This window comes from Anomaloglossus baeobatrachus, chromosome 2 (assembly GCF_048569485.1).
Source record: "Anomaloglossus baeobatrachus isolate aAnoBae1 chromosome 2, aAnoBae1.hap1, whole genome shotgun sequence".
NCBI classification, from domain to species: domain Eukaryota; kingdom Metazoa; phylum Chordata; class Amphibia; order Anura; family Aromobatidae; genus Anomaloglossus; species Anomaloglossus baeobatrachus.
Window position 1 is genome coordinate 589,258,585 of NC_134354.1, and position 27,444 is coordinate 589,286,028.

Below are 27,444 nucleotides of genomic sequence, written 5' to 3' on the forward strand. Positions count from 1 at the left end.
GTTCTCTGCAGGGAGAACACAAGCGAGAGACCGCAGCGCACTGAACCCTGATTGTAGGTACAGGCAGCTGCGGTCTCCTGCGTTGTCATGCGGAGGAGACTTGCAGCCCCGCAGATCAGGACCCGCTGTGTCCAGGGCGCAGTCCTGATCGTAGGCACATGCCCTTATTCTCGGGATACAAACCAAATGATGACCATATGCAGATTTTCTGCTGTTTATTTATTTTGAAGTCCATGGATGTTTGATATGAATCTGTTAATTTACGATTATTTATATTTTTTTATATATTTTTTTTTCAGCCGATGACATTCCAGAACTGCTTAGTTCTTCCAGCCTCTTTTCTTTGCTGCTCCCTCTTCTGATAGCTTATATTGGACCAGTAGCAGCTGCCATTCCAAAAGTAAGTCTTTAAATATATATTTATTTTGAGTCTGGTTTCTTTTCAGATGTTCAAGAAACTTTGCAGATTGTAAAATATTTGTTCTGTTTTGGAGTTGCTCCATTTTGTGTTACTAATGATCCTTTTAAATAACCATTATTTTAACTTGTGTGATAGGCCGCTGTGGAGGTTTTTGGCCTTGTGCAGCAATTACTACCATCGGTTGCTATTTTGAACCAGAAATATGCACCTCCTCTCTTCAACCCAAATCAATCCACGGACAGTACGACCGGCAATCAGCCTGAACAGCTCTCTGCATGTACTACCTCCAATCACTATGCTGTGGTGGAAAGCGAACACCCATACAAAGCAGCCAGTGTGATGCAATACAAGGTGTGCATTTCCATTTGACTTTTCATTTACTCAGAAACAAAAAAGAAATCTACACGTAATAAAAGTAAGCACAAGAAAAATTTCGGGCAGGAACGAAAGATTGAAAATATGGGTTTAATTAGACACGCCCTAAAATTTCATGCCAGATGAGTTATTGTTTGTGCCCATGATTAGAACTCAATATGTCCTGGACGTGGCGGATCCTGACCTATGGGGGCCGCGAGTCTCTTCCGCAGGAGACCGTAGCTGCTCGTGCCTACGATCCGGGCTCAGGCAGTTGCGGCCTCTCCCTTCTGTTCTCCCTGCATAGAACGCTTGCGACTCTGCAGCAAAGAATTGACATGCTTGCAGCTCGGAAAGCCACACCGCATGTCCGTTTACACTGCAGGTCTTACACTCTCAGTGGTCATGAGATTTCTAGAAATCCCCTCCACTGTGCTTGTACTGTACAACGCAGCATTTTGGATGCAGCTGAAGCATGTTACGTCTGAAACCCTGTGAACACGGATTGTGGGCACACAGCCTTCAGCTGCCTGAATGGTCTGAATGCTCAGCTAAACTCACATGTCCACAATCAAGCCCAGAGAAATGGCCGTCATCTGACAGTTAATGTGTAGGACCACCTGACTGCCACAGCTGGGCTTTCTCTAAGCTTAGTGAGTTAGGGAGGGTCAGTGGATAGCCTCCTGACCCAAAAGTAAAAAAAATCTAAATTGAAATGTATTTATTCACCGATGACATGTTGAATGAAACTCCAACAAATGCTAGTCTGTGAGAGCAGCCTGGAATTGGAGTCAACCTGTGAGTGTCCTATTCTCTTTTCAGGTGTCTTTCCCAGAGTGTGTTAGATGGATATCAGTGGAGTTTGACCCTCAGTGTGGCACTGCGCAGTCTGAAGATGTTTTGCGCCTCATGATTCCGGGCCGAAATGCACATATCTCAGGTTTTGGACCAAAGTTTCCTGTTCATGAAAGCCTTAATTCCTGGGTTGAACTTAAGAAATTTTCAGGCTCCTCTGGGTGGCCATCTGCTGTCTTAATACTGCCAGGTAAATTCTAAGGTGTTTTTTTTTTATTTTATTTTTTTTTGTTTTTGTTTTTTTTTTTTCCTTTTTTTCCTAACCATAAACCAGTATTTTGCCAACATTCTGCTTTCCACAAGGTATACAGAAGCTCTGTCCTCTCATAGTGGTTAGCCGCTTAGTTTTGCAGATTGCTTAACAAAAAATCATATTAATGGCCACATAGGTTTGAAGGTAAAATAACAATGTCCCTGCAAATTGGTGAATGATCTAAGGCGGGCTTTGCAGGTTGCGACATCGCAAGCCGATGCTGCGATGTCGCACGCGATAGTCCCCGCCCCCGTCGCAGCAGCGATATCCTTGTGATAGCTGCCGTAGTGAACATTATCGCTACGGCAGCTTAACATGGACTCACCTGTCCTGCGACCGTCGCTCTGGCCGGCGACCCGCCTCCTTATTAAGGGGGCGGGTCGTGCGGCGTCACTGCGACGTCTCACGGCAGGCGGCCAATTGGAGCGGAGGGGCGGAGATGAGCGGGATGTAAACATCCCGCCCATCTCCTTCCTTCCGCATATCCTACGGAAGCCGCGGTGACGCCGGTAGGAGATGTTCCTCACTCCTGTGACTTCACACACAGCGATGTGTGCTGCTGCAGGAGTGAGGAACAACATCGGACCGTCGCGTCAGCGTAATTATGGATTACGCCGATGCTGCACCGATGATACGATTACGACGCTTTTGTGCTCGTTAATCGTATCATCGAGCCTTTACACACTACGATGTCGCATGCGATGCCGGAAGTACGTCATTTTTAATTTGACCCCACCGACATCGCACCTGCGATGTCGTAGTGTGCAAAGCCCGCCTAACAAGCAATTCAAAGATCAGATTTTTTTTCCATGTTGCTTGGTGTTCCTCTTCAGGTATGCTAGGATTTATTTTTTTTTGTTTTTTTATAAATCCCTTTCTTGCAGCGAAAGCAAAGCGTGGATTCCAGAAATAGAAGATATGCTTTAATTTACAGTTTTCCATTTATTAGCCATTATTTCTTTGAGCCGTGCCTCCTGCTGGGTCTCATCATATGGCAGGGATCGGTGTTTTGATTAGCAGGCTGTAATTTCCAGTGTCTTCATTGCTTTTTATTCTCCTTCTGTAATGAACAGAACTTTCTCTGACGCCTCATTGGGGAACACAGGACCATGGGTGTTATGCTGCCTATCCATAGGACACTAAGTAGATGCAAAATCATAGCTCCTCCTGTGCAGTATACACCCCTTGGCCGGGCCAGGCAACCCCAGTTTTAGCTTAGTGTCTGTAGGAGGCACTTCCTTTCAAGGTTTGTTATTTTTTTGAGGGCGACTGTTTCCTTTTGGGACCCTTCTCCCACTACCATCAAGGGGCTGGAACGTGGAGTGTCGCCTCCACGTACCCCCTCCTGCGACGCTGGATCCTGGGCTGGACGACTGGTTCCACAGACACCGATTTTACAAAGCCAGAGTAGAGGCCTGTGCCCCTATAGCCCAATTCCTCAGCCCCTCTTTGCAGGCTCTGAGTTGAATATGGCACCGGTGTGACCGGACACAGCAAGCTGACTCTGCTATTTTCACTGCCTGGACTGAAGCAGTGTTTTAAGGTGAGATCCCCCCTGACTGCTTTCCCAGACAAAGGGAGAAAAGACGCTGCAGGAAGGCTCCCAGGACATTTACAGTATTTATTATGAGAAAGTCCCTTGCTGAGTGCAAGGAGGAGAGCCCCAAGGATCCTGCACACACAGTGTTAACTTTTCTCTAGCTTGCTGGCTGGAGGAGGGGGGAAGTCACTCCTGTTTGCAGAAAGTCCTGCAGATAATTTCCTGGTGGCAGGGGGAGGGCCCAGGGCTCAGGGACTCACGCTGTTTATTTGCTCTGTTTATTTTCTCTAGCAGAAAAGCCGGCTGATAACCACCAGTGACAAGCTGTGTGCTGACTGGAGGGAGAGGGAGGAAAACTATCAGAAGCTCCCTTCCCGCTGTTTTTTACTACCCACAGCAGGGGGGGGGGGGGGGCACACTGACTTCATCTTCGCGTTCTTTTAGCGCTAAGCCCCCCCCCCCCCCCGCGGTTGCGATACGCCCCCCCTCCCCCAGGAAAGCGTGCGAAGATCTCCATAGAGCTTAATCCTTCCTGAGGACAGGGCCATCGGCTGATTCTGGTGAGGTGCTTGCTTCACTTGTAGCTCTGCTGAGCATTGCTCCCACTCCTGGCATACTCCTATTAGGAACATACAGAATTCTAAGGGCACTAAGAGTGCTAAGGCCCACATAGTCTATTATTCAAACACTTCAAAAGACCATATTATATTTAAATTACCAATCTTTATTAACATGATTAAAAAACATAAACACTAGACACAAGACATGTTTTAAAAATTGACAAACAAGGTGTAGGGTGGAGGGTCCATCATAATTCATTCATTTATAATATCACACAGCATTTATTTCATAATAGTACTTTACTGATTCCTGTATACCATATATCATAGATTATATATCCCCTCTTACTCATCAAAATTCAATGGATTAATCCTCTGTTTATTACTATAGTATCCTAACACATTAGACCCAGAGGATATGAATCCTTAATCTCAAGATGTATGAAAGAGTGGGAGAACTCTCAGTTCCTTCCAGAGGAATCGCCAGAGTCCTTCCCAAACAAGGGGCAGAGCATAGATTAAACAATTGGTTAATTTTCCATGATACTTTACCTAGACAGACCCACACCACTCCAACGAACGTTTCACGTAGCTTCGTCAGGAGTGGTGTGGGGAGGGTCTGTCTAGGTAAAGTATCATGGAAAATTAACCAATTGTTTAATCTATGCTCTGCCCCTTGTTTGGGAAGGACTCTGGCGATTCCTCTGGAAGGAACTGAGAGTTCTCCCACTCTTTCATACATCTTGAGATTAAGGATTCATATCCTCTGGGTCTGATGTGTTAGGATACTATAGTAATAAACAGAGGATTAATCCATCGAATTTTGATGAGTAAGAGGGGATATATAATCTATGATATATGGTATACAGGAATCTGTAAAGTACTATAATGAACTAAATGCTGTGTGATATTATAAATGAATGAATTATGATGGACCCTCCACCCTACACCTTGTTTGTCAATTTTTAAAACATGTCTTTTGTGTCTAGTGTTTGTTTTTAATCATGTTAATAAAGATTGGTAATTTAAATATAATATGGTCTTTCTTTGTCGCTCCATTGGGAGACCCAGACAATTGAGACCCAGACAATTGGGTGTATAGCTTCTGCCTCCGGAGGCCACACAAAGTATTACACTTAAAAGTGTAAAGCCCCTCCCCTTCTGCCTATACACCCCCCCGTGCATCACGGGCTCCTCAGTTTTTATGCTTTGTGCGAAGGAGGCTGACATCCACGCATAGCTCCACATCTTAGTCAGCAGCAGCTGCTGACTAGGTCGGATGGAAGAAAAGAGGGCCCATAACAGGGCCCCCAGCATGCTCCCTTCTCACCCCACTCTGGTCGGCGGTGCTGTTAAGGTTGAGGTACCCATTGCGGGTACATAGGCAGGAGCCACATGCTGTTTTCCTTCCCCATCCCTCTCAGGGCTCTGGGTGAAGTGGGATCCTTATCGGTCTCCAGGCACTGGGACCGTGCTCCCTCCGCAGCCCCTGGGGATTCTGCTGGACTGGAGCTGAGTATCGTCAGGGACAAGGCCCTGCAACTGTGAGGTACTCTGTGTCCCCGTGGGGACCGCGTATGGATCGCTTGTGCCACACACACTGCAGCACTGCTGGGTGTGTTAGTGCGCCGGGGACTACCGCGCCGGCCGTGCTTATTTGCCGGCCGCGCTTATAACTTTAGTCCCCGGCTTTTGCGGCCTAGTTTCGCTTATTCCCGCCCACAGGCCTGCCAGTCAGGGGAAGGGCGGGACGCTGCACAGGACGGCAGTGCTGAGGGCTGGAGCATACCTAGTATCCTCCTCCCCCCTCACTCAGCACAGTGGGGCACTAGATTCCCGCACTTTTCAAGGGCACGCCCACGGCCCCCTCCTCTCCACAGAATGCCGGCAGCCATTCCTGTCAGCACTTCAGACCGGAGAGGACAACAGGGAGGCTCAGGCAGGGAATCTGATGATCACACAACCGCTTTGAGCGGTCGGTAAGCAGCACCTGTGGTGCTGGCCCCACTGAGTGCAGAAGTGTATGTATATGTATGTATGTATATGTATGTATGTATATATATATATATATGTATGTATGTATATATATATATATATATATGTATATATATATATATATATATATATATATATATATATATATATATATATATATATATATATATATATATATATATATATATATATATATATATATATATATATATATATAATATATAATATGCTATACATTACACTGCATGGTCGCACTGTTGATTTTTGGCTATATATCCTCCTGGATTGTATCAGAGGAGACAACAGCATGTCGTCCGCAAAAAGCAAGGGTGCCAAAGCACAGGCTTACTTTGCAACCTGTACCTCATGTGCGGCTATCCTACCGGCAGGTTCCACTGACCCGCATTGTGTGCAATGCTCGGCCCCTGTGGCTCTTACTCAGCCGGAGCCCCTGCCACTGGTGGCCCAGGTAGAACCACCTGCTACCACTGTCCAGGTGACAGGGACGGAGTTTGCAGTATTTGCTGACAAACTGTCTGAGAGTATGGATAAATGGTCTGCTAAGATACTAGAAGCCTTACAGTCCAGACTGGTGATTCAGGCCCCGGGCACTGTTCAATCATTGGCCCAAGGCACCCCTCAATTGGAGCAGCAAAGTGCTCCTGGGGTGACCCACAGGTCCCAGGGTGAGGTCCCTGACACGGACCGCAGTCCCAGGCCGCCTAAGCGGGCTCGCTGGGAAATTCACTACGACTTCATCACACTGCTCAGGGTCTCAGCAAGGACTCTCTGGAAGATGAAGCGGAGGTAGCAGATCAGGATTCTGATCCTGAGATCGCTCTCAACCTAGATACACCTGAAGGTGACGCCATAGTGAATGATCTTATAGCGTCCATCAATCAGGTATTGGATATTTCTCCCCCAGCTCCTACAATGGAGGGCTTCTCAGGAGAAATTCCGTTTCAGGTGTCCCAAGCGTTCTTTGAGTACGTTTCTGGATCACTCTGACTTCAGAGACGCAGTCCAGAAACACCGGGCTTGTCCAGATAAGCGTTTTTCCAAGCGCATTAAGGATACACGTTATCCCTTCCCCCCTGACGTTGTCAAGGGCTGGGCTCAGTGTCCTAAGGTGGATCCTCCAATCTCCAGACTGGCGGCTAGATCCATAGTTGCAGTGGAAGATGGGGCTTCACTCAAAGATGCCACTGACAGACAGATGGAACTATGGTTGAAATCCATCTATGAAGCTATCAGCGCGTCTTTTGCTCCAGCATTCGCAGCCGTATGGGCACTCTAAGCTATCTCAGCTTGTCATGCGCAGATTAATACGGTCACACGTTCATCTGCTCCGCAAGTGATGCCCTTAACCACTCAGGCGTCGGCGTTTTGCGTCCTACGCCATTAATGCTGTCCTGGACTCTGCGAGCCGTACGGCGGTAGCATCCGCCAATTCGGTGGTAGTCCGCAGGGCCATGTGGCTACGTGAATGGAAGGCAGACTCTGCTTCCAAAAAGTTCTTAACCTGTTTGCCATTTTCTGGCGGCCGCCTGTTTGGCGAGAAATTGGATGAAATCATTAATCAATCCAAGAGAAAGGACTCATCCTTACCCCAGGCCAAACCAAACAGACCTCAACCACGAAAGGTACAATCGAGGTTTCGGTCCTTTCGGACCGCGGGCAGGTCTCAATTCTCCTCGTCCAAAGGGCCTCAGAAAGATCAGAGGAACTCCGATCATGGCGGTCTAAGGCACGCCCTAAAAAGACCGCCGGAGGAACCGCTCCCAAAGCGGCCTCCTCATGACTTTCAGTCTCCTCACACCGCATCCTCGGTCGGTGGCAGGCTCGCCCGCTTTTGCGACACCTGGCTGCCACAAGTAAAAGACCGATGAGTGAGAGACATTCTGTCTCACGGTTACAGGATAGAGTTCAGCTCTCGTCCTCCGACTCGATTCTTCAGAACATCTCCGCCCCCCGAGAGAGCCGATGCTCTCCTGCAGGCGGTGTGCACGCTGAAGGCGGAAGGAGTGGTGATCCCTGTTCCTCTTCAGCAGCAGGGTCACGGTTTTTACTCCAACTTGTTCGTGGTGCCGAAAAAGGACGGATCCTTCCGTCCTGTTCTGGACCTCAAACTGCTCAACAAACATGTAAAAACCAGGCGGTTCCGGATGGAATCGCTCCGCTCCGTCATCGCCTCAATGTCCCAAGGAGATTTCCTAGCATCAATCGACATCAAAGATGCTTATCTCCACGTAACGATTGCACCAGAGCGAACACCTTCAGTTCGTGGCACTGCCTTTCGGCCTGGCGACAGCCCCACGGGTCTTCACCAAGGTCATGGCAACAGTGGTAGCAGTCCTACACTCTCAAGGACACTCAGTGATCCCTTACTTAGACGATCTGCTTGTGAAGGCACCCTCTCAAGTGGCATGCCAACACAGCCTGAACATTGCTCTGGAGACTCTCCAGAGCTTCGGGTGGATCATCAATTTTCCAAAGTCAAATCTGACACCGGCCCAATCACTGACATATCTTGGCATGGAGTTTCATTCTCTCTCAGCGATAGTGAAACTTCCGCTGGACAAACAGCGTTCACTACAGACAGGGGTGCACTCTCTCCTTCAAGGCCAGTCACACCCACTGAGGCGCCTCATGCACTTCCTAGGGAAGATGGTAGCAGCAATGGAGGCAGTCCCTCTTGCGCAGTTTCATCTGCGTCCTCTTTAATGGGACATTCTCCGCAAATGGGACAGGAAGTCGACGTCCCTCGACAGGAACGTCTCCCTTTCGCGGGCAGCCAAGGCTTCCCTTCAGTGGTGGCTTCTCCCCACTTCTCTGTCGAAGGGGAAATCCTTCCTACCCCCATCATGGGCGGTGGTCACGACGGAAGCCTGTCAGGGTGGGGAGCGGTTTTTCTCCACCACAGGGCTCAGGTACTTGGACTCAGACAGAGTCCTCCCTTCAGATCAATGTTCTGGAGATAAGGGCAGTGTATCTTGCCCTAAAGGCGTTCCAGCCGTGGCTAGAAGGCAAGCAGATCCGAATTCAGTCGGACAACTCAACAGCAGGTGGCATACATCAACCATCAAGGCGGCACACGCAGTCGGCAAGCCTTCCAGGAAGTCCGGCGGATTCTGCTGTGGGTGGAAGCCACAGCCTCCACCATATCCGCAGTTCACATCCCGGGCGTAGAAAACTGGGAAGCAGACTTTCTCAGTCGTCAGGGCATGGACGCAGGGGAATGGTCCCTTCACCCGGACGTGTTTCAGGAGATCTGTTGCCGCTGGGGGATGCCGGACGTCGACCTAATGGCGTCCCGGCACAACAACAAGGTCCCGACATTTATGGCGCGGTCTCAAGATCACAGAACTCTGGAGGCAGACGCCTTAGTTCAGGATTGGTCGCAGTTTCAACTCCCTTATGTGTTTCCTCCTCTGGCACTGTTGCCCAGAGTGTTACGCAAGATCAGGTCCGATTGCTGCCGCGCCATCCTCGTCGCTCCAGACTGGCCGAGGAGGTCGTGGTACCCGGATCTGTGGCATCTCACGGTGGGCCAACCGTGGGCAATGCCAGACCGACCAGACTTGCTGTCTCAAGGGCCGTTTTTCCATCTGAATTCTGCGGCCCTCAACCTGACTGTGTGGCCATTGAGTCCTGGATCCTAGCGTCATCAGGGTTATCTCAAGAGGTCATTGCCACTATGAGACAGGCCAGGAAACCAACGTCCGCCAAGATCTACCACAGGTCGTGGAGGATATTCCTATCTTGGTGCTCTGCTCAGGGTTTTTCTCCCTGGCCATTTGCCTTACCCACTTTTCTGTCATTCCTTCATTCCGGACTGGAAAAAGGTTTGTCGCTCGGCTCTCTTAAGGGACAGGTTTCAGCGCTCTCTGTATTTTTTCAGAAGCGCCTAGCCAGACTTCCACAGGTACGCACGTTCCTGCAGGGGGTTTGTCATATAGTCCCTCCTTACAAGCGCCCGTTAGAACCCTGGGATCTGAACAGGGTGCTGATGGCTCTTCAGAAATCACCGTTCGAGCCAATGAAGGATATTTCTCTTTCACGCCTTTCGCAGAAAGTGGGTTTCCTAGTAGCAGTCACTTCACTTCGGAGAGTGTCCGAGCTGGCAGCGCTGTCATGCAAAGCTCCTTTCCTGGTGTTTCACCAGGACAAGGTGGTTCTGCGTCCGGTTCCGGAATTTCTCCCTAAGGTGGTATCCCCCTTTCATCTCAATCAGGATATCTCCTTACCCTCTTTTTGTCCTCATCCAGTTCACCAATGTGAAAAGGATTTGCACTTGTTAGATCTGGTGAGAGCACTCGGACTATACATTTCTCGTACGGCGCCACTGCGCCGCTCAGATGCACTCTTTGTCCTTGTCGCTGGACAGCGTAAAGGGACACAGGCTTCCAAATCAACCCTGGCTCGGTGGATCAAGGAACCAATTATCGAAGCTTACCGATCGTCGGGGCTTCCGGTCCCCTCAGGGCTGAAGGCCCATTCTACTAGGGCCGTGGGTGCGTCCTGGGCTTTGCGGCACCAGGCTACGGCTCAGCAGGTGTCAGGCGGCTACCTGGTCGAGCCTGCACACTTTCACGAAACACTATCAGGTGCATACCTATGCTTCGGCAGATGCCAGCCTAGGTAGGCGAGTCCTTCAGGTGGCGGTTGCCCACCTGTAGGTAGGGGCCGTTTTACGGCTCTATTACGAGGTATTATTTTACCCACCCAGGGACTGCTTTTGGACGTTTCAATTGTCTGGGTCTCCCAATGGAGCGACAAAGAAGAAGGGAATTTTGTTTACTTACCGTAAATTCCTTTTCTTCTAGCTCCAATTGGGAGACCCAGCACCCGCCCCTGTTCCCTTCGGGCTGTTGTTCTTTGGGTACACATGTTGTTCATGTTGAATGGTTTCAGTTCTCCGAAATTCCTTCGGATTGAATTTACTTTAAACCAATTTATAATTTTTCCTCCTTCTTGCTTTTGCACCAAAACTGAGGAGCCCGTGATGCACGGGGGGGTGTATAGGCAGAAGGGGAGGGGCTTTACACTGTTAAGTGTAATACTTTGTGTGGCCTCCGGAGGCAGAAGCTATACACCCAATTGTCTGGGTCTCAATTGTCTGGGTCTCCCAATTGGAGCTAGAAGAAAAGGAATTTACGGTAAGTAAACAAAATTCCCTTCTTTGAAGTGTTTGATATGGATTCTTGATTGGAGACACTTTGGGACCACATTAAAGTGTTTTGTTATAGTTGATAACTTCCTTATGAGTAAATACTAGTCTATTATTCAGCCTGCACTGCCTGCCACGCTGAACTACCATGTAAACAAACCTCTTCTCTCTGTGAGTCCTGTGCCCCTATGGCCCCCCAAGACCCCCCTGCCGCCACAGTCAGCCGAGAGCCCAGCCCACCAGAATGGGCACAGTTTCTGTCCCAATCCATGGAAAAACGGTCACAGAACCTGGTGCTGGCTATGCAATGTCGTCCTCCACACCCTTCTGGGTCCCTGGACGGAACGCAGCCTGAGGATACCCCTATGGAGGATCCTTCTGAGGTAATCCGAGCACATGCTTCACCGGTTGCAGGGATCAGGAAAAGAGCACACGCCCGGGTGTCTCCAGCGGGCTCTCCCTCGGGAGCACACAGGGCAGGCTCAACCACACGCTCCAAAGCTTCTGAAGAGCTGGAGGAGGGAGAATGCTGTTTATACCAAGAGGATTCCTTGGTTTCAGCCTCCCCAGATGATCAAACTGCAATAGACTCCCTTATAGCAGCAATCAACCAAACTCTGCATGTGGAGGATCCCCCATCCACTACCACTGACCATGCGGTCTCCTTGAAGAGGGCAAGTAAACTCCAAAAGGTTTTCGCTGATCACCCAGAGTTTCAGGATATCCTCACAAAGCAAAGGGAGAAGCCTGACAGGTGCTTCGGAAACCGAAAACCCATGGAGTCCCGGTACCCTTTTGCCTCTCCTGCCCCCAAGGGCTGGGCCGATCCGCCCTACCACAAAGACGCTCCTGTCTTTACCCGATGGTTCCTCCATCAAGGACCCGACAGACAGGTGGAGCACCTCGCCCGCTCTGCTTTTGATGCTGTGGGTTCCTCCCTCTCGCCCTCCTTTGCCGCTGTGTGGGTCGCAAAGGCGATCTCGGTCTGGGCAGAATCCCTTAACACTTCGCTTGAGGAATCCCAGTTCACTCATACCTTCACAGAGGTAACAGCTCAAATTGCCGCTGCGGCGGAGTACCTCATGCAGGCCTCCATGGACGCTGCTACCTGCGCAGCGTTTGCCGCCTCAAATACCATAGCCATTCGTAGAGCTCTCTGGCTCAGACAATGGTGAGCGGACTCTGCCTCCAAGAAGTCTCTCACGGTCCTTCCCTTTTTTCCAGACCGATTTTGTTTCGCGAACATCTGGACAAGCTCATTTCTGACGCTACAGGAGGAAAGAGTACCTCCCTCACCCAGCTGAAGTCCAGGGTGCCCTTCACCAGACGTCCACAGTCCTCGTTCCGCTCCTTTCGGAACTCATTTGGTTGGTCGACATCCCGTGCTGTCCCCGCCACCAGCCGCGGACTACGCGGGGACCGACCTTCTCAGCTCTCCCCGAAACCCACTTCGTCCTGGCAGCCTAGACCGAACCAGTCCATGATTAGGGAGACTCGGCCACGACATTTTCCCCCCTCATGACTCCTTCGGCGCCCCGGAAAACACACTCGTTGTAGGAGGTCGACTGCGGCTCTTTCATCACATCTGGGCTGCCGCCTCAGACGACAAATGGGTGCGAGACCTTGTGTCTTCCGGTTACCACATAGAATTTCGGACCCGACCCCCGAGTTGGTTCTTTCTCTCAAACCCCCCAAAGACTCGAAAACGACGCAAAGCTTTTTTTCTCAGCAATCCACTCGCTCCAAACAGCAGGAGTGATAATACCTGTCCCAGACGACGAGAAGTTCAGGGTTTTTTTTCTCCAACCTCTTTGTGGTCCCCAAAAAGGATCTAAAACACCTAAACAAACATGTGCACGTACGGAGATTCAGAATAGAGTCCCTAAGGTCCATTATTGCATCCATGGTCGAAGGGGAATTCCTCGCCTCCATAGACATCAGGGACGCGTACCTGCACATACCCATCGCCCCAGATCACCAAAAGTTCCTCCGCTTCGCAATTCAGGACTCCCACTTTCAATTCGTAGCTCTACCCTTCGGCCTTGCCACCGCACCAAGGGTCTTCACCAAAGTCATGGCGGCCGCCATGAGCGTCCTTCACGCCAGGGGAGTAGTCGTTCTCCCTTACTTGGACGACGACCTCATCAAGGCCCCCTCCTTCCGCGACTGCTCAACCAGCGTACAGATCACTGTGGACACCCCGCTTAGGGTGGCTGGTGAATCTGGACAAATCATCACCAATCCTATCACGATCCATCACCTTCCTGGGCATGTCCCTGGACACCCATCGGGGCTTGATCCTTCTCCCTCAGGACAAGACAATCGCTCTTCAACCAGCGGTATGCTGCCTTCTACGTCCTCCGTCTCGCTCCATTCGATTCTGCATGAAAGTGCTCGGCAGGATGGTGGCAGCTATGGAAGCCGTACCCTTTGCTCCACTACACCTCCGCCCACTGCAGCTAGCCCTTTAGCGGCCTGGGACAAGAGCCCCTTCTCCCTGGACAGACATCTTCACCTGACTCCTTCAGTCAGGTACGCACTCCGCTGGTGGCTTCGGTCCTCATCCCTATCGAAGGGGAGATTTTTTTTTCTTCTAGTGAACTGGCTGGTCCTGACCACGGACGCCAGCCTCCTAGGCTGGGGAGCAGTGTACCGGCACCCCACTGCTCAAGGACGTTGGACGCCCCAGAAGTCTTTCCTACCCATAAACATCCTGGAACTCCGCGCGATCAGAGCGGTCTGCCCTCTGCTAGCGGGTCGTCAGATTTGAATCCAATGGGACAATGCGACAGCTGTAGCCTATATCGGCAGGGGGCACCCGCAGCAAAGCGGCTTATCTCGAGGCCCACAAGATCCTCAGCTGGGCCGAATCGTCGGGATCAGTGATATCAGCGGTACACATACCGGGGGTAGAGAACTGGGCAGCAGACTTTCTAAGTCGCCAAGGCCTGGCCGCCAGAGAATGGTCTCTCCACTCAGATGTGTTTCTACACTTCTGCACTCACTGGGGCACACCAGACGTGGACCTAATGGCCTCAAGGTTGAATGCAAAGGTACCCGCGTTCATAGCCAGGTCACGCGACCCGCAGTCCATTGGCGCGGATGCTCTAGTCTGCCCCTGGCACCACTTCCGCCTGCCTTACATATTTCCACCTCTACCCCTGCCGCCGCGGGTAATCAGGAAGATCAAGGCAGAGGGAGTCCCGGTGATACTGATAGCACCGGTCTGGCCCAGGCGCGCCTGCTACGCCGAATTAGTACAAATGCTCACAGACGCACCGTGGCGCCTTCCAGATATCCCAGACTTGCTGACCCAAGGGCCCATTTCCCATCAGAACTCCAGAGCACTGAAGCTGACGGCATGGCCATTGAGACCTGGGTATTAACAAGAGCGGGATTCTCCCCCGCGGTTATTTCCACAATGATCAGCGCCCGAAAGCCTGCTTTATCCCGCATTTACCACCGTACGTGGAAAATCTTCCTTTCATGGTGCAGGGAAACTAACGTCCAGCCTATGCCTCTGGCCATCCCCAGAATTCTCGACTTTCTACAGTCTGGCTTGCAAGCGGGGTTGGCTCTCAGTTCCCCTAAAGGGCAGGTCTCAGCGCTCTCAATCTTCTACCAATGCCGCCTGGCTCAAAAACCGCAAGTCAAGGCCTTCCTCCAGGGCGTTTCCCATCTAGTTCCCCCGTACAAACTGCCGCTGGAACCATGGGACCTAAACCTCGTTCTGGACGGCCTCCAGAGGTCTCCCTTTGAACCCCTCAAGGAATCCTCCCTTGCTCTTCTGTCCTGGAAGATAACATTCCTGGTGGAAATTACGTCCATCAGACGGGTTTCGGAGCTTGCAGCACTCTCTTGCTGGAGCCTTTTCTGATCTTTCACCAGGACATGGTGGTTCTGCACCCCCTTCCGGATTTCCTTCCAAAGGTTCTTACCCCGTTTCATTTGAACGAGGACATTGTTCTTCCTTCCTTTTGTCCACACCCGGTTCATAGGGTGGAATGGTCTCTGCATTCGTTAGACCTCGTCAGAGCTCTCAGATAATACATATCCAGGACAGCCCCCTTTAGGAAAACTGACTTTGTTCGTCATTCCTGAGGGGCCTAAGAAGGGACAGGCAGCTTCAAAGGCGACTCTGGCTCGCTGGATTCGCTCTGCGATCCAGGAAGTCTACCGCTTGCAACTCAAGCCCATTCCTAGTGGGCTGCGGGCTCATTCCACGCGAGAAGTTGGCGCTTCGTGGGCCATTCGGCATCAGGCTTCAGTGGAACAGGTGTGCAAGGCTGCGACCTGGTCTAGCCTACATACGTTTTCAAAGCATTAGAGTCCATACCCAGGTTTCAACTAAGGCAAATCTGGGTAGGAAAATTCTGCAAACTGCAGTAGAGCACCTCTCTCAGTAGGTGCTCCAGGCTCTCTGGGACTGGTTCCTAGTCCTTGGGTTGTGTTGTCGTCTTTTATGTTTTCCACCCATGGACTGCTTTAGGATGTCCCATGGTCCTGTGTCCCCCAATGAGGCGTCAGAGAAAAACGGATTTTTGTATACTCACCGTAAAATCGTTTTCTCTTAGCCATCATTGGGGGACACAGCACCCACCGTTTCCCTGTTGGGCCTTTGTTCTCTCAGTACCTTATTTGGTTATGACTCTTCTTTTCTCATGTTCCTCTGTTGAGAAGTTTTTACTAGTTTTTTCTCCTACTGCTTGTGTACTAAAACTGAGGTTGCCTGGCCCGGCCAGGGGGTGTATACTGCAGAGGAGGAGTTATGCTTTTGCATCTACTTAGTGTCCTCCTATGGATAGGCAGCATAACACCCATGGTCCTGTGTCCCCCAATGATGGCTAAGAGAAAACTATTTTACGGTGAGTACACAAAAATCCGTTTTCTCTGAGGATGCACTTTTTCTGCCGCTCGGTGGTGGGATACAGGCAAAGTACCCACGTTGCCATTTTGCTGCGATTTGAAGGGTCATCCATTTAATGGTATAATACGTTTAATAATTTTGCGTTTTTGCTGCAGAAATTTCTTGAGAAAATGGTTGTAACCTTTCTGCAAACATTCCCCAGCAAAACCTATGGGGAAAATAATTAGCTGTGCCCACACTGCTTTTTTTTTTTTTCTGAAGAACATTCTTTCTACAGAATTTCTTGAGAAAAATGTGCATGTCACTACTTTTCTGCAGGTACCTGCGTTTTCTGCCATAGATAATGGTAAAAAAACACAGGGACCAACCTGCGGAAAAAACGCACCAAAAATGCAGTAATAATGCATGCGGTTTTCAGTGCGTTATTGGTGCGATTTTTGACCGCAAGTGCGCTAATCTTTCAGACTCAAGAAATTTCTTAAGAAAAATCCTTTCTTTAGTGTGCAAATCAAAAAAGTCCGTGGCGCCTCTGTTAGGAGTCTCTACACGGAAAATAGCCAGATATCCCTCCGGGAAGGACCTAGCCAAAGAGGGGCTCTTTTTAGGATACCCAACAGAGCCTAAGTAATGTTTTTTTCTTTATCGTTCCTTTGGGAGACCCAGACCATGGGAGGACACACAAAGTACTACACTTAAAAGTGTAGCTCCTCCCTCTGAGCTTATACACCCCCTGGTAGCCAGTCCTAGCCAGTTTATTGCTTTGTGTCAGGAGGCATACATCCACACATGCATTCTCATCTGATTTGTTTGACTTTTGGAAAGAGTTTGAAGAAAAGCGGGTCCATGTCTGGACTCCCGGCATGTCCCTTCTCACCCCACTGTGTCGGCGGTGTTGTTAAGGTTGATTTACAAGGCTGCAGCCTTACATGCCGCACTCCTTCACCATCCCTTCTGGGCTCTGGCTTGAAGTGGGAGCCAGCACGGTCTCCATGCCTGGCAGGAGTCCGGTCTCCATCCACAGCCCCTTGAGGATTCTGTTGGACCGGAGCACTCATCCCCAGGGACATGGCCCTGCGTCTCAGCAGCTAAGTACCTGAGACATTTATGTTGGGGGTCCCGGTTCTTTATCGTAAGGGGAGAGTATGCTGTATGTGATTGTTTTAACTTTTCCGGCGGGTTCTCTAGCTTTTGCCTGAGAACCGCGCCGATGGTGCCTGCTTGTCGGCCTCGCCGCTTAAATTTAGGCCCTGGCTTCGCCAGAGGCCTAGTTTCATTTTCCTGCCCTCGCATGTCACTCATGCAGAGGGACAGGTTCGGCTCCTCCCGGCGGCCGTTCTACACAGGGGAGGGACACTCCCCACTGCTGGGGCATCCCTCCTTCCCTGCAGGTCTCTATAGCCCTCCAGTTCCCGCTCTTTTAGAGGAACGCCCTCTTCTCAGGCAGAGTTCACTCTGCTCTGGGACATCCTGCATTCTGCATCTCTGCTGAGGTGCTGCGACTGGGGGACCGGGCTTCGGGATCTGGAGGGCACACAACACCGCGCTCAGCGGTCTGGTAAGCCACAGCCGGTTTCCGGTTGTGGACCTCTGTATATTCTCCCTGGGGTTCATTCTCTGCAAAGCCCCCACTCCAGCAGCATGTCTCACACTGCGGTGGCTTCAGCTAATTCTCTTGTTATCCGCAGGATTTTGTGGCTTCAAGAGTGGAAGGCAGATGCTTCTTCCAAGAAGTTTCTTGCTGGGCTCCCTTCTGCTGGTTCACGGCTGTTTGGTGAACAGCTGGATGAAATCATTAAAGAAGCTACTGGCGGGAAGAGTACTTCCATGCCACAAACCAAGACCAGGAAACCCGCCCAGGGTAGGAATCAATCGAGGTTTCGTTCCTTTCGTTCCTCCAACTGGTCATCCTCTAAGCCTTCCGCCTCGTCCGCTAACTCAGCCAAGGATCAGAAATCCAACTGGCGCCCAAAAGCGCGTCCGCAGAAGACCGCAGGAGGTTCTGCCACTAAGGCAGCTTCCTCATGACTCTCGGCCCGCACCCAGCCACGTCCTTAGTCGGTGGCAGGCTCTCCCACTTTGGCGACGCTTGGTTAAAGCAAGTCTCCGATCAGTGGGTGAGAGACATCATATCTCACGGCTACAGGATAGAATTCTCTTCCAGCCCTCCAAACAGATTTTTTCTCTCAACTCCCCCCTGCTCCAAGGCCGCCGCCTTCTCGCAGGCCGTGGCGTCCTTGCAGGCAAACGGAGTGATTGTCCCAGTTCCCGCTCAGGAACGGTTCAGAGGTTTTTACTCAAATCTCTTCCTCGTTCCAAAAAAGGACGGTACCTTCCGGCCCATCCTGGATCTCAAGCTTCTCAACAAGCATGTCCGGGTGCGGCATTTTCGCATGGAGTCTCTGCGATCAGTCATTGCCTCTATGACCCAAGGGGAGTTCCTGGCGTCCATCGACATCAGAGATGCCTATCTACATGTGCCAATCGCAGTGTCACATCAGCGTTGGTTACGTTTTGCGATAGGAGAGGATCATTTCCAATTCGTGGCTCTCCCCTTCGGGTTAGCCACGGCCCCTCGGGTATTCACCAAGGTCATGGCGGCAGTGGTTGCGGTCCTGCACCTCCAGGGGTTGGCAGTGATTCCTTACCTGGAAGAACTTCTAGTCAAGGGTACATCCAGCGCAGACTGTCAGCGGAGTGTTTCGCTCACTCTCGCCACCCCAGCCCAATTCGGGTGGATTGTCAATCTTCCCAAATACACTCTGACTCCGACCCAGAGTCTCACGTACCTAGGGATGCAGTTTGAGACTTTGCCGGCATTTGTGAAGTTGCCCTTAGACAAACAGCTGTCACTCCGGTTGGCGGTGCGCACTCTCCTGAGGCCCCGCCGTTATACCCTCAGGCGTCTGATGCAGGTGCTGGGTCAAATGGTGGCCTCCATGGAGGCGGTTCCCTTTGCCCAGTTCCATCTGCGTCCTCTGCAGCTGGACATTCTCCGCTGTTGGGACAAGCGGCCTTCCTCCTTACAGAGGTTAGTGGCTCTGTCGCCACGGACCAGGAGCTCTCTTCAGTGGTGGCTTCGACCCCTCTCCCTGTCCCAAGGGCGCTCCTTCCTGACTCCGTCCTGGGTGATTCTCACCACGGATGCCAGCCTATCCGGCTGGGGAGCGGTACATCTCCACCACAGAGCACAGGGCACTTGGACTCCGTCCGAGTCAGCCCTTTCAATCAATGTGCTGGAAACCAGAGCTGTGCTTCTAGCTCTCCTAGCCTTTCACCACCTGTTGGCGGGGAGGCACATTCGAGTCCAGTCAGACAACGCGACAGCGGTTGCCTACATCAATCACCAAGGCGGGACACGCAGCCGCCTGGCAATGTTGGAGGTCCAACGCATTCTTCAATGGGCGGAGGACTCCAAGTCCACCATATCCGCAGTCCACATCCCTGGCGTAGAAAACTGGATGGCAGATTATCTCAGCCGTCAATCCGTGGACGGTGGCGAGTGGTCCCTGCACCCGGCAGTGCTTCAGTCAATCTGCCGCAAGTGGGGCACTCCGGACGTGGACCTAATGGCATCCCGTCACAACAACAAGGTTCCGGTTTATGTGGCTCGCTCCCACGATCCTCAGGCCTTCGCCGCGGACGCTCTGGTTCAAGACTGGTCCCACTTTCGTCTGTCCTACGTGTTTCCCCCTCTAGCTCTCTTGCCCAGAGTCCTGCGCAAGATCAGAATGGAGGGCCGTCGAGTCATCCTCATTGCACCGGACTGGCCCAGGCGAGCTTGGAATCCGGACCTGCTCCAACTGTCCGTGGAGATGCCGTGGCATCTTCTGGACTGTCCAGACCTGCTCTCGCAAGGTCCGTTTTTCCGCCCGAATTCTGCGGCACTCAAATTGACGGCGTGGCTCTTGAGTCCTGGATTTTGACGGCTTCTGGTATTCCTCCTGAAGTCATCTCCACTATGACTCAGGCCCGTAAGTCTTCCTCCGTCAAGATCTATCACAGGAGTTGGAAAATTTTCCTGTCCTGGTGTCGCTCTTCCGGCCATTCTCCTTGGCCATTCTCGTTGCCGACCCTTCTGTCTTTTTTACAGTCCGGTCTGCAGCTAGGACTGTCCCTCAACTCTCTCAAGGGACAAGTCTCAGCTCTATCAGTGCTGTTCCAGCGGCGTCTCGCCCGGCTGGCTCAGGTCCGCACCTTCATGCAAGGTGCGTCTCACATCATTCCGCCTTATCGGCGGCCCTTGGATCCCTGGGACCTTAACTTGGTCCTCACGGTATTGCAGAAACCCCCTTTCGAGCCCCTTAGGGAGGTTTCTTTGTATCGTCTTTCTCAAAAGGTGGCCTTTCTAGTTGCCATAACTTCTCTCTGGAGAGTCTCTGATTTGGCTGCGCTCTCCTCGGAGTCACCTTTTTTGGTTTTTCACCAAGACAAGGTAGTTCTCAGTCCGACCCCGGACTTTCTTCCTAAGGTGGTCTCTCCCTTCCACCTTAACCAGGATATTTCCTTGCCTTCCTTCTGTCCGGCCCCTGTTCATCGCTTTGAGAAAGCGCTGCATACTCTAGATCTGGTGCGTGCTCTCCGGATTTATGTGTCTCGCACCGCTGCGCTTAGGCGGTGCACCTCTCTTTTTGTGCTAACCACAGGGCGGCGCAAGGGTCTCTCTGCTTCTTGGCCCGTTTGATTGGATCGACCATTTCAGACACCTACCAGAGTACTCGGGTGCCTCCCCCACTGGGGATCAAAGCACACTCGACCAGAGCTGTCGGTACCTCTTGGGCTTTTAGGCACCAGGCTACGGCTCAACAAGTCCGTCAGGCTGCCACTTGGACTAGCCTGCATACCTTTTCGAAGCACTACCAAGTGCATGCTCATGCTTCGGCAGATGCGAGCTTGGGCAGACGCATCCTTCAGGCGGCTGTCGCCCATTTGTGAAGTTAGGTTCTGCCTACTTCTTAGTTTTTTCTGTTTATTCCCACCCAGGGACAGCTTTGGAACGTACCATGGTATGGGTCTCCCAAAGGAACTTTAAAGAAAAAGAGAATTTTGTTACTTACCGTAAATTCTTTTTCTTATAGTTCCGTATTGGGAGACCCAGCTCCCTCCCTGTTGCCTGTTGGCAATTTTCTTGTTCCGTGTGTTATCACCGGCTGTTGTCGTGGACAGTCTCCGGTTGTTCCGGTTCTTACTCGGTTCTACTTGTGGGTGGCTATTCTCCTTCAGCTTTTGCACTAAACTGGCTAGGACTGGCTACCAGGGGGTGTATAAGCTCAGAGGGAGGAGCTACACTTTTAAGTGTAGTACTTTGTGTGTCCTCCGGAGGCAGAAGCTAAACACCCATGGTCTGGGGTCTCCCAATACGGAACTATAAGAAAAGGAATTTACGGTAAGTAACAAAATTCTCTTTTTTCAGCAGAAAAAAACACCACTTGTTTTCTACATATATAAATTACTATAGTGCCTCAAGTCATTGGATTTGCTAATGTTCGATTCTTAAATCTCAGAATCTCCTGTGTAACTGTTACACTTTTTTGTATTTATTTTCAGGAAATGAGGCTTTGTTTTCTCTTGAAACTGCATCAGACTACGTTAAAGATGAAAAGGCCTCTTTTTATGGCTTTAAGTGTTTTGCTATTGGATATGAAAGTAGTCCAGGAACTGATGAGGTCAGTACCCTTACCAAACATTGCCGCAAAGTTATTAAGGGGACAAATGTTAAAGGGAACGTGTCACCAGTTTTATGGCCTATAAGCTGCAGCCACCACCAGTGGGCTCTTATATACAGCATTCTAACATGCTGTATATAAGAGCGCAGGCCGCTGTGAGAACATAAACACTTTATAATACTCACCTAAACCAGTCGCTGTGGTGCTAGTTGGCCCGGTAGGCGGTGCTGTTTTCCGGGACCGGCGCCTTCTCTCTCGGCCATCTTGCTCCTCCGTCTTCTGAAGCCTGTCTGCATGACGTGTCCACTTCATACACACTCGCCTGCACTGAGGTCCTGCACAGGCGCACTACAATACTTTGATCTGCCCTGAGTAGGGCAGATCAAAGTGCGCCTGCGCAGGACCTCAGTGCCGGCGTACTCAGGGGGGTTATCGGTGTACTCAGGAAAAATTATTCCACATTACCGTACTTTAGTTCCTGTGAAACACTCAAAGGGTTAAACATATTGAATGTGATTTTCAGCAGTGTGAGGGGTGCAGTTTTTAAAAAGGTGCCAGTTTATGGTATTTCCTTTTACAAAGACCCCCAAAGCCACTTCAAATGTGATGTGGTCCCTAAAACAAATTTGTTTTTGTTGGTTAAAAGTTATTTGAACTCTTCTAACTCACTAATTTTTTTTTTTTTTTTTCCCCCCAAAAATCGTGCTGATGTAAATTGAACAAGTGGCTAATGTTAACTATTTTGTGCGGTATTACTGTCTGGTTTAAGGACATAAAATGTCAAGTTTTGGCAAAAATGTCTAACTTTTTGGGTCAATTTTTTTTTTTTTTTTTCATAAACGCAAATTATATCAATCAAAATTTGCCACTATCTTAAAAGTAAATATGTTGAAGCATTCCAGAGTTATCACATAGTGACACTGGTCAGAATTGTAAAACGTGGCCTGGTTAGGAGGTGAATGGTTTAAACAGGGATATAAAACTCTAATACACAAAGTGCCAAAGTGAAAAACTTGGACAAAGTCATGGGCCAAGCTAGTCGCGGGCACCATACAGAATAGAGGGCGGCTGGCATTGTGCGCCAAATAAAAGCAGCCTACGGGACAGAGCTTGACATATGGTTTAATGGGATCTTTCTTTGTCGCTCCATTGGGAGACCCAGACAATTGGGTGTATAGCTTCTGCCTCCGGAGGCCACACAAAGTATTACACTTAAAAGTGTAAAGCCCCTCCCCTTCTGCCTATACACCCCCCGTGCCTCACGGGCTCCTCAGTTTTTATGCTTTGTGCGAAGGAGGCTGACATCCACGCATAGCTCCACATCTTAGTCAGCAGCAGCTGCTGACTATGTCGGATGGAAGAAAAGAGGGCCCATAACAGGGCCCCCAGCATGCTCCCTTCTCACCCCACTCTGGTCGGCGGTGTTGTTAAGGTTGAGGTACCCATTGCGGGTACATAGGCAGGAGCCACATGCTGTTTTCCTTCCCCATCCCTTAATGGGCTCTGGGTGAAGTGGGATCCTAATCGGTCTCCAGGCACTGGGACCGTGCTCCCTCCGCAGCCCCTGGGGAATCTGCTGGACAGGAGCCGGGTATCGTCAGGGACAAGGCCCTGCTACTGTGAGGTACTCTGTGTCCCCGTGGGGGACCGCGCATGGAGCGCTTGTGCCATACACACTGCAGCACTGCTGGGTGTGTTAGTGCGCCAGGGACTACCGCGCCGACCGCGCTTATTTGCCGGCCGCGCTTATAACTTTAGTCCCCGGCTTTTGCGGCCTAGTATCGCATATTCCCGCCCCCAGGCCTGCCAGTCAGGGGAAGGGCGGGACGCTGCACAGGACGTCAGCGCTGAGGGCTGGAGCATAATTTGTATCCTCCTCCCCCCTCACTCAGCACAGTGGGGCATCAGGTTCCCGCACTTTCTAGGGCACGCCCACGGCCCCCTCCTCCCCACAGAACGCCGGCAGCCATTCCTCACAGCACTTCTGACGCTGGAGAGGAGAGACAACATGGCTCTGGGAGGCCCAGGCAGGGAATCTGGTGATCACACAACCGCTTTGAGCGGTCGGTAAGCAGCACCTGTGGTGCTGGCCCCACTGAGTGCCGAAGTGTACATATATATATATGTGCTTATATGCTATACATTTACACTGTACGGTCGCACTGTTGATTTTTGGCTATATACCCTCTTGGATTGTACTCAGAGGAGACAACAGCATGTCGTCCGCAAAAAGCAAGGGTGCCAAAGCACAGGCTTACTTTGCAACCTGTACCTCATGTGCGGCTATACTACCGGCAGGTTCCACCGACCCTCATTGTGTGCAATGCTCGGCCCCTGTGGCACTTACTCAGCCGGAGCCTCTGCTCCTGGTGGCCCAGGTGGAACCACCTGCTACCACTGTCCAGGTGACAGGGACGGAGTTTGCAGTATTTGCTGACAAACTGTCTGAGAGTATGGATAAATGGTCTGCTAAGATACTAGAAGCCTTACAGTCCAGACCGGTGACTCAGGCCCCGGGCACTGTTGATTCATTGACCCCAGGCCCCCCTCAGTTGGAGCAGCAAAGTGCTCCTGGGGTGACTCATAGGTCCCAGGGTGAGGTCTCTGACACGGACCGCAGTCCCAGGCCGCCTAAGCGGGCTCGCTGGGAAATTCCCTCGACTTCATCACACTGTTCAGGGTCTCAGCAGGAGGACTCTCTGGATGATGAAGCGGAGGTAGCAGATCAGGATTCTGATCCTGAGGCCGCTCTCAACCTAGATACACCTGAAGGTGACGCCATAGTGAATGACCTTATAGCGACCATCAATCAGGTGTTGGATATTTCTCCCCCAGCTCCTCCAATTGAGGAGTCAGCTTCTCAGCAGGAGAAATTCTGTTTCAGGTTTCCCAAGCGTACATTGAGTACGTTTCTGGATCACTCTGACTTCAGAGAGGCAGTCCAGAAACACCGAGCTTGTCCAGATAAGCGTTTTTCCAAGCGCCTTAAGGATACACGTTATCCCTTCCCCCCCCTGACGTTGTCAAGGGCTGGGCTCAGTGTCCCAAGGTGGATCCTCCAGACTGGCGGCTAGATCCATAGTTGCAGTGGAAGATGGGGCTTAACTCAAAGATGCCACTGACAGACAGATGGAGCTCTGGTTGAAATCCATCTATGAAGCTATCGGCGCGTCTTTTGCTCCAGCATTCGCAGCCGTATGGGCACTCCAAGCTATCTCAGCTTGTCATGCGCAGATTAATGCAGTCACACGTACGTCTGCCCCGCAAGTGGTGTCCTTAACCTCTCAGGCGTCGGCGTTTGCGTCCTACGCCATTAATGCTGTCCTGGACTCTGCGAGCCGTACGGCGGTAGCATCCGCCAATTCGGTGGCAGTGCGCAGGGCCATGTGGCTACGTGAATGGAAGGCAGACTCTGCTTCCAAAAAGTTCTTAACCGGTTTGCCATTTTCTGGCGACCGCCTGTTTGGTGAGCGAGTGGATGAAATCATTAAACAATCCAAGGGAAAGGACTCATCCTTACCCCAGTCCAAACCAAACAGACCTCAACCACGGAAGGTACAATCGAGGTTTCGGTCCTTTCGGTCCGCGGGCAGGTCTCAATTCTCCTCGTCCAAAAGGCCTCAGAAGGATCAGAGGAACTCCGATTCATGGCGGTCTAAGTCACGTCCTAAAAAGACCGCCGGAGGAACCGCTCCCAAAGCGGCCTCCTCATGACTTTCGGCCTCCTCACACCGCATCCTCGGTCGGTGGCAGGCTTTCCCGCTTTTGCGACGCCTGGCTGCCACAGGTAAAAGACCGTTGGGTGAGAGACATTCTGTCTCACGGTTACAGGATAGAGTTCAGCTCTCGTCCTCCGACTCGATTCTTCAGAACATCTCCGCCCCCCGAGCGAGCCGATGCTCTTCTTCAGGCGGTGTGCACTCTGAAGGCAGAAGGAGTGGTGATCCCTGTTCCTTTTCAGCAACAGGGTCACGGTTTTTACTCCAACTTGTTCGTGGTGCCGAAAAAGGACGGATCCTTCCGTCCTGTTCTGGACCTAAAACTGCTCAACAAACACGTAAAAACCAGGCGGTTCCGGATGGAATCGCTCCGCTCCGTCATCGCCTCAATGTCCCAAGGAGATTTCCTAGCATCAATCGACATCAAAGATGCTTATCTCCACATACCGATTGCTCCAGAGCATCAGCGCTTCCTGCGTTTCGCCATAGGGGACGAACACCTTCAGTTCGTGGCACTGCCTTTCGGCCTGGCGACAGCCCCACGGGTCTTCACCAAGGTCATGGCAACAGTAGTAGCAGTCCTACACTCTCAGGGACACTCGGTGATCCCTTACTTAGACGATCTGCTTGTCAAGGCACCCTCTCAAGTGGCATGCCAACACAGCCTGAACATTGCTCTGGAGACTCTCCAGAGTTTCGGGTGGATCATCAATTTTCCAAAGTCAAATCTGACACCGGCCCAATCACTGACATATCTTGGCATGGAGTTTCATACTCTCTCAGCGATAGTGAAGCTTCCGCTGGACAAACAGCGTTCACTACAGACAGGGGTGCAATCTCTCCTTCAAGGCCAGTCACACCCCTTGAGGCGCCTCATGCACTTCCTAGGGAAGATGGTAGCAGCAATGGAGGCAGTTCCTTTTGCGCAGTTTCATCTGCGTCCACTTCAATGGGACATTCTCCGCAAATGGGACAGGAAGTCGACGTCCCTCGACAGGAACGTCTCCCTTTCTCGGGCAGCCAAGGCTTCCCTTCAGTGGTGGCTTCTTCCCACTTCTCTGTCGAAGGGGAAATCCTTCCTGCCCCCATCCTGGGCTGTGGTCACGACGGACGCGAGCCTGTCAGGGTGGGGAGCAGTCTTTCTCCACCACAGGGCTCAGGGTACTTGGACTCAGCCAGAGTCCTCCCTTCAGATCAATATTCTGGAGATAAGGGCAGTGTATCTTGCCCTAAAGGCGTTCCAGCCGTGGCTGGAAGGCAAGCAGATCCGAATTCAGTCGGACAACTCCACAGCGGTGGCATACATCAACCACCAAGGCGGAACACGCAGTCGGCAAGCCTTCCAGGAAGTCCGGCGGATTCTGCTATGGGTGGAAGCCATAGCCTCCACCATATCCGCAGTTCACATCCCGGGCGTAGAAAACTGGGAAGCAGACTTTCTCAGTCGCCAGGGCATGGACGCAGGGGAATGGTCCCTTCACCCGGAGGTGTTTCAGGAGATCTGTTGCCGCTGGGGGATGCCGGACGTCGACCTAATGGCGTCCCGGCACAACAACAAGGTCCCGACGTTCATGGCACGGTCTCAAGATCACAGAGCTCTGGCGGCAGACGCCTTAGTTCAGGATTGGTCGCAGTTTCAACTCCCTTATGTGTTTCCTCCTCTGGCACTGTTGCCCAGAGTGTTACGCAAGATCAGGTCTGACTGCCGCCGCGCCATCCTCGTCGCTCCAGACTGGCCGAGGAGGTCGTGGTACCCGGATTGTGGCATCTCACGGTGGGCCAACCGTGGGCACTACCAGACCGACCAGACTTGCTGTCTCAAGGGCCGTTTTTCCATCTGAATTCTGCGGCCCTCAACCTGACTGTGTGGCCATTGAGTCCTGGATCCTAGCGTCTTCAGGATTATCTCAAGAGGTCATTGCCACTATGAGACAGGCTAGGAAACCAACGTCCGCCAAGATCTACCACAGGACGTGGAGGATATTCTTATCTTGGTGCTCTGATCAGGGTTTTTCTCCCTGGCCATTTGCCTTGCCCACTTTTCTTT

General features: G+C 51.4%; 1 protein-coding gene across 17 annotated transcripts in view; it reads left to right on the forward strand.

The window, feature by feature from the left end:
- MYCBP2 (MYC binding protein 2) overlaps nucleotides 1-27,444 on the forward strand; it is a 481,356-nt gene that overhangs the window by 270,671 nt on the left and 183,241 nt on the right. For all 17 annotated transcript variants that reach the window (XM_075336774.1, XM_075336775.1, XM_075336778.1 and 14 more), the window contains 4 exons: nucleotides 300-400; nucleotides 557-772; nucleotides 1,598-1,820; nucleotides 21,560-21,678. In XM_075336774.1, the coding sequence (XP_075192889.1) occupies nucleotides 300-400; nucleotides 557-772; nucleotides 1,598-1,820; nucleotides 21,560-21,678 (659 nt within the window). The remainder of the gene's footprint in view (nucleotides 1-299; nucleotides 401-556; nucleotides 773-1,597; nucleotides 1,821-21,559; nucleotides 21,679-27,444) is intronic.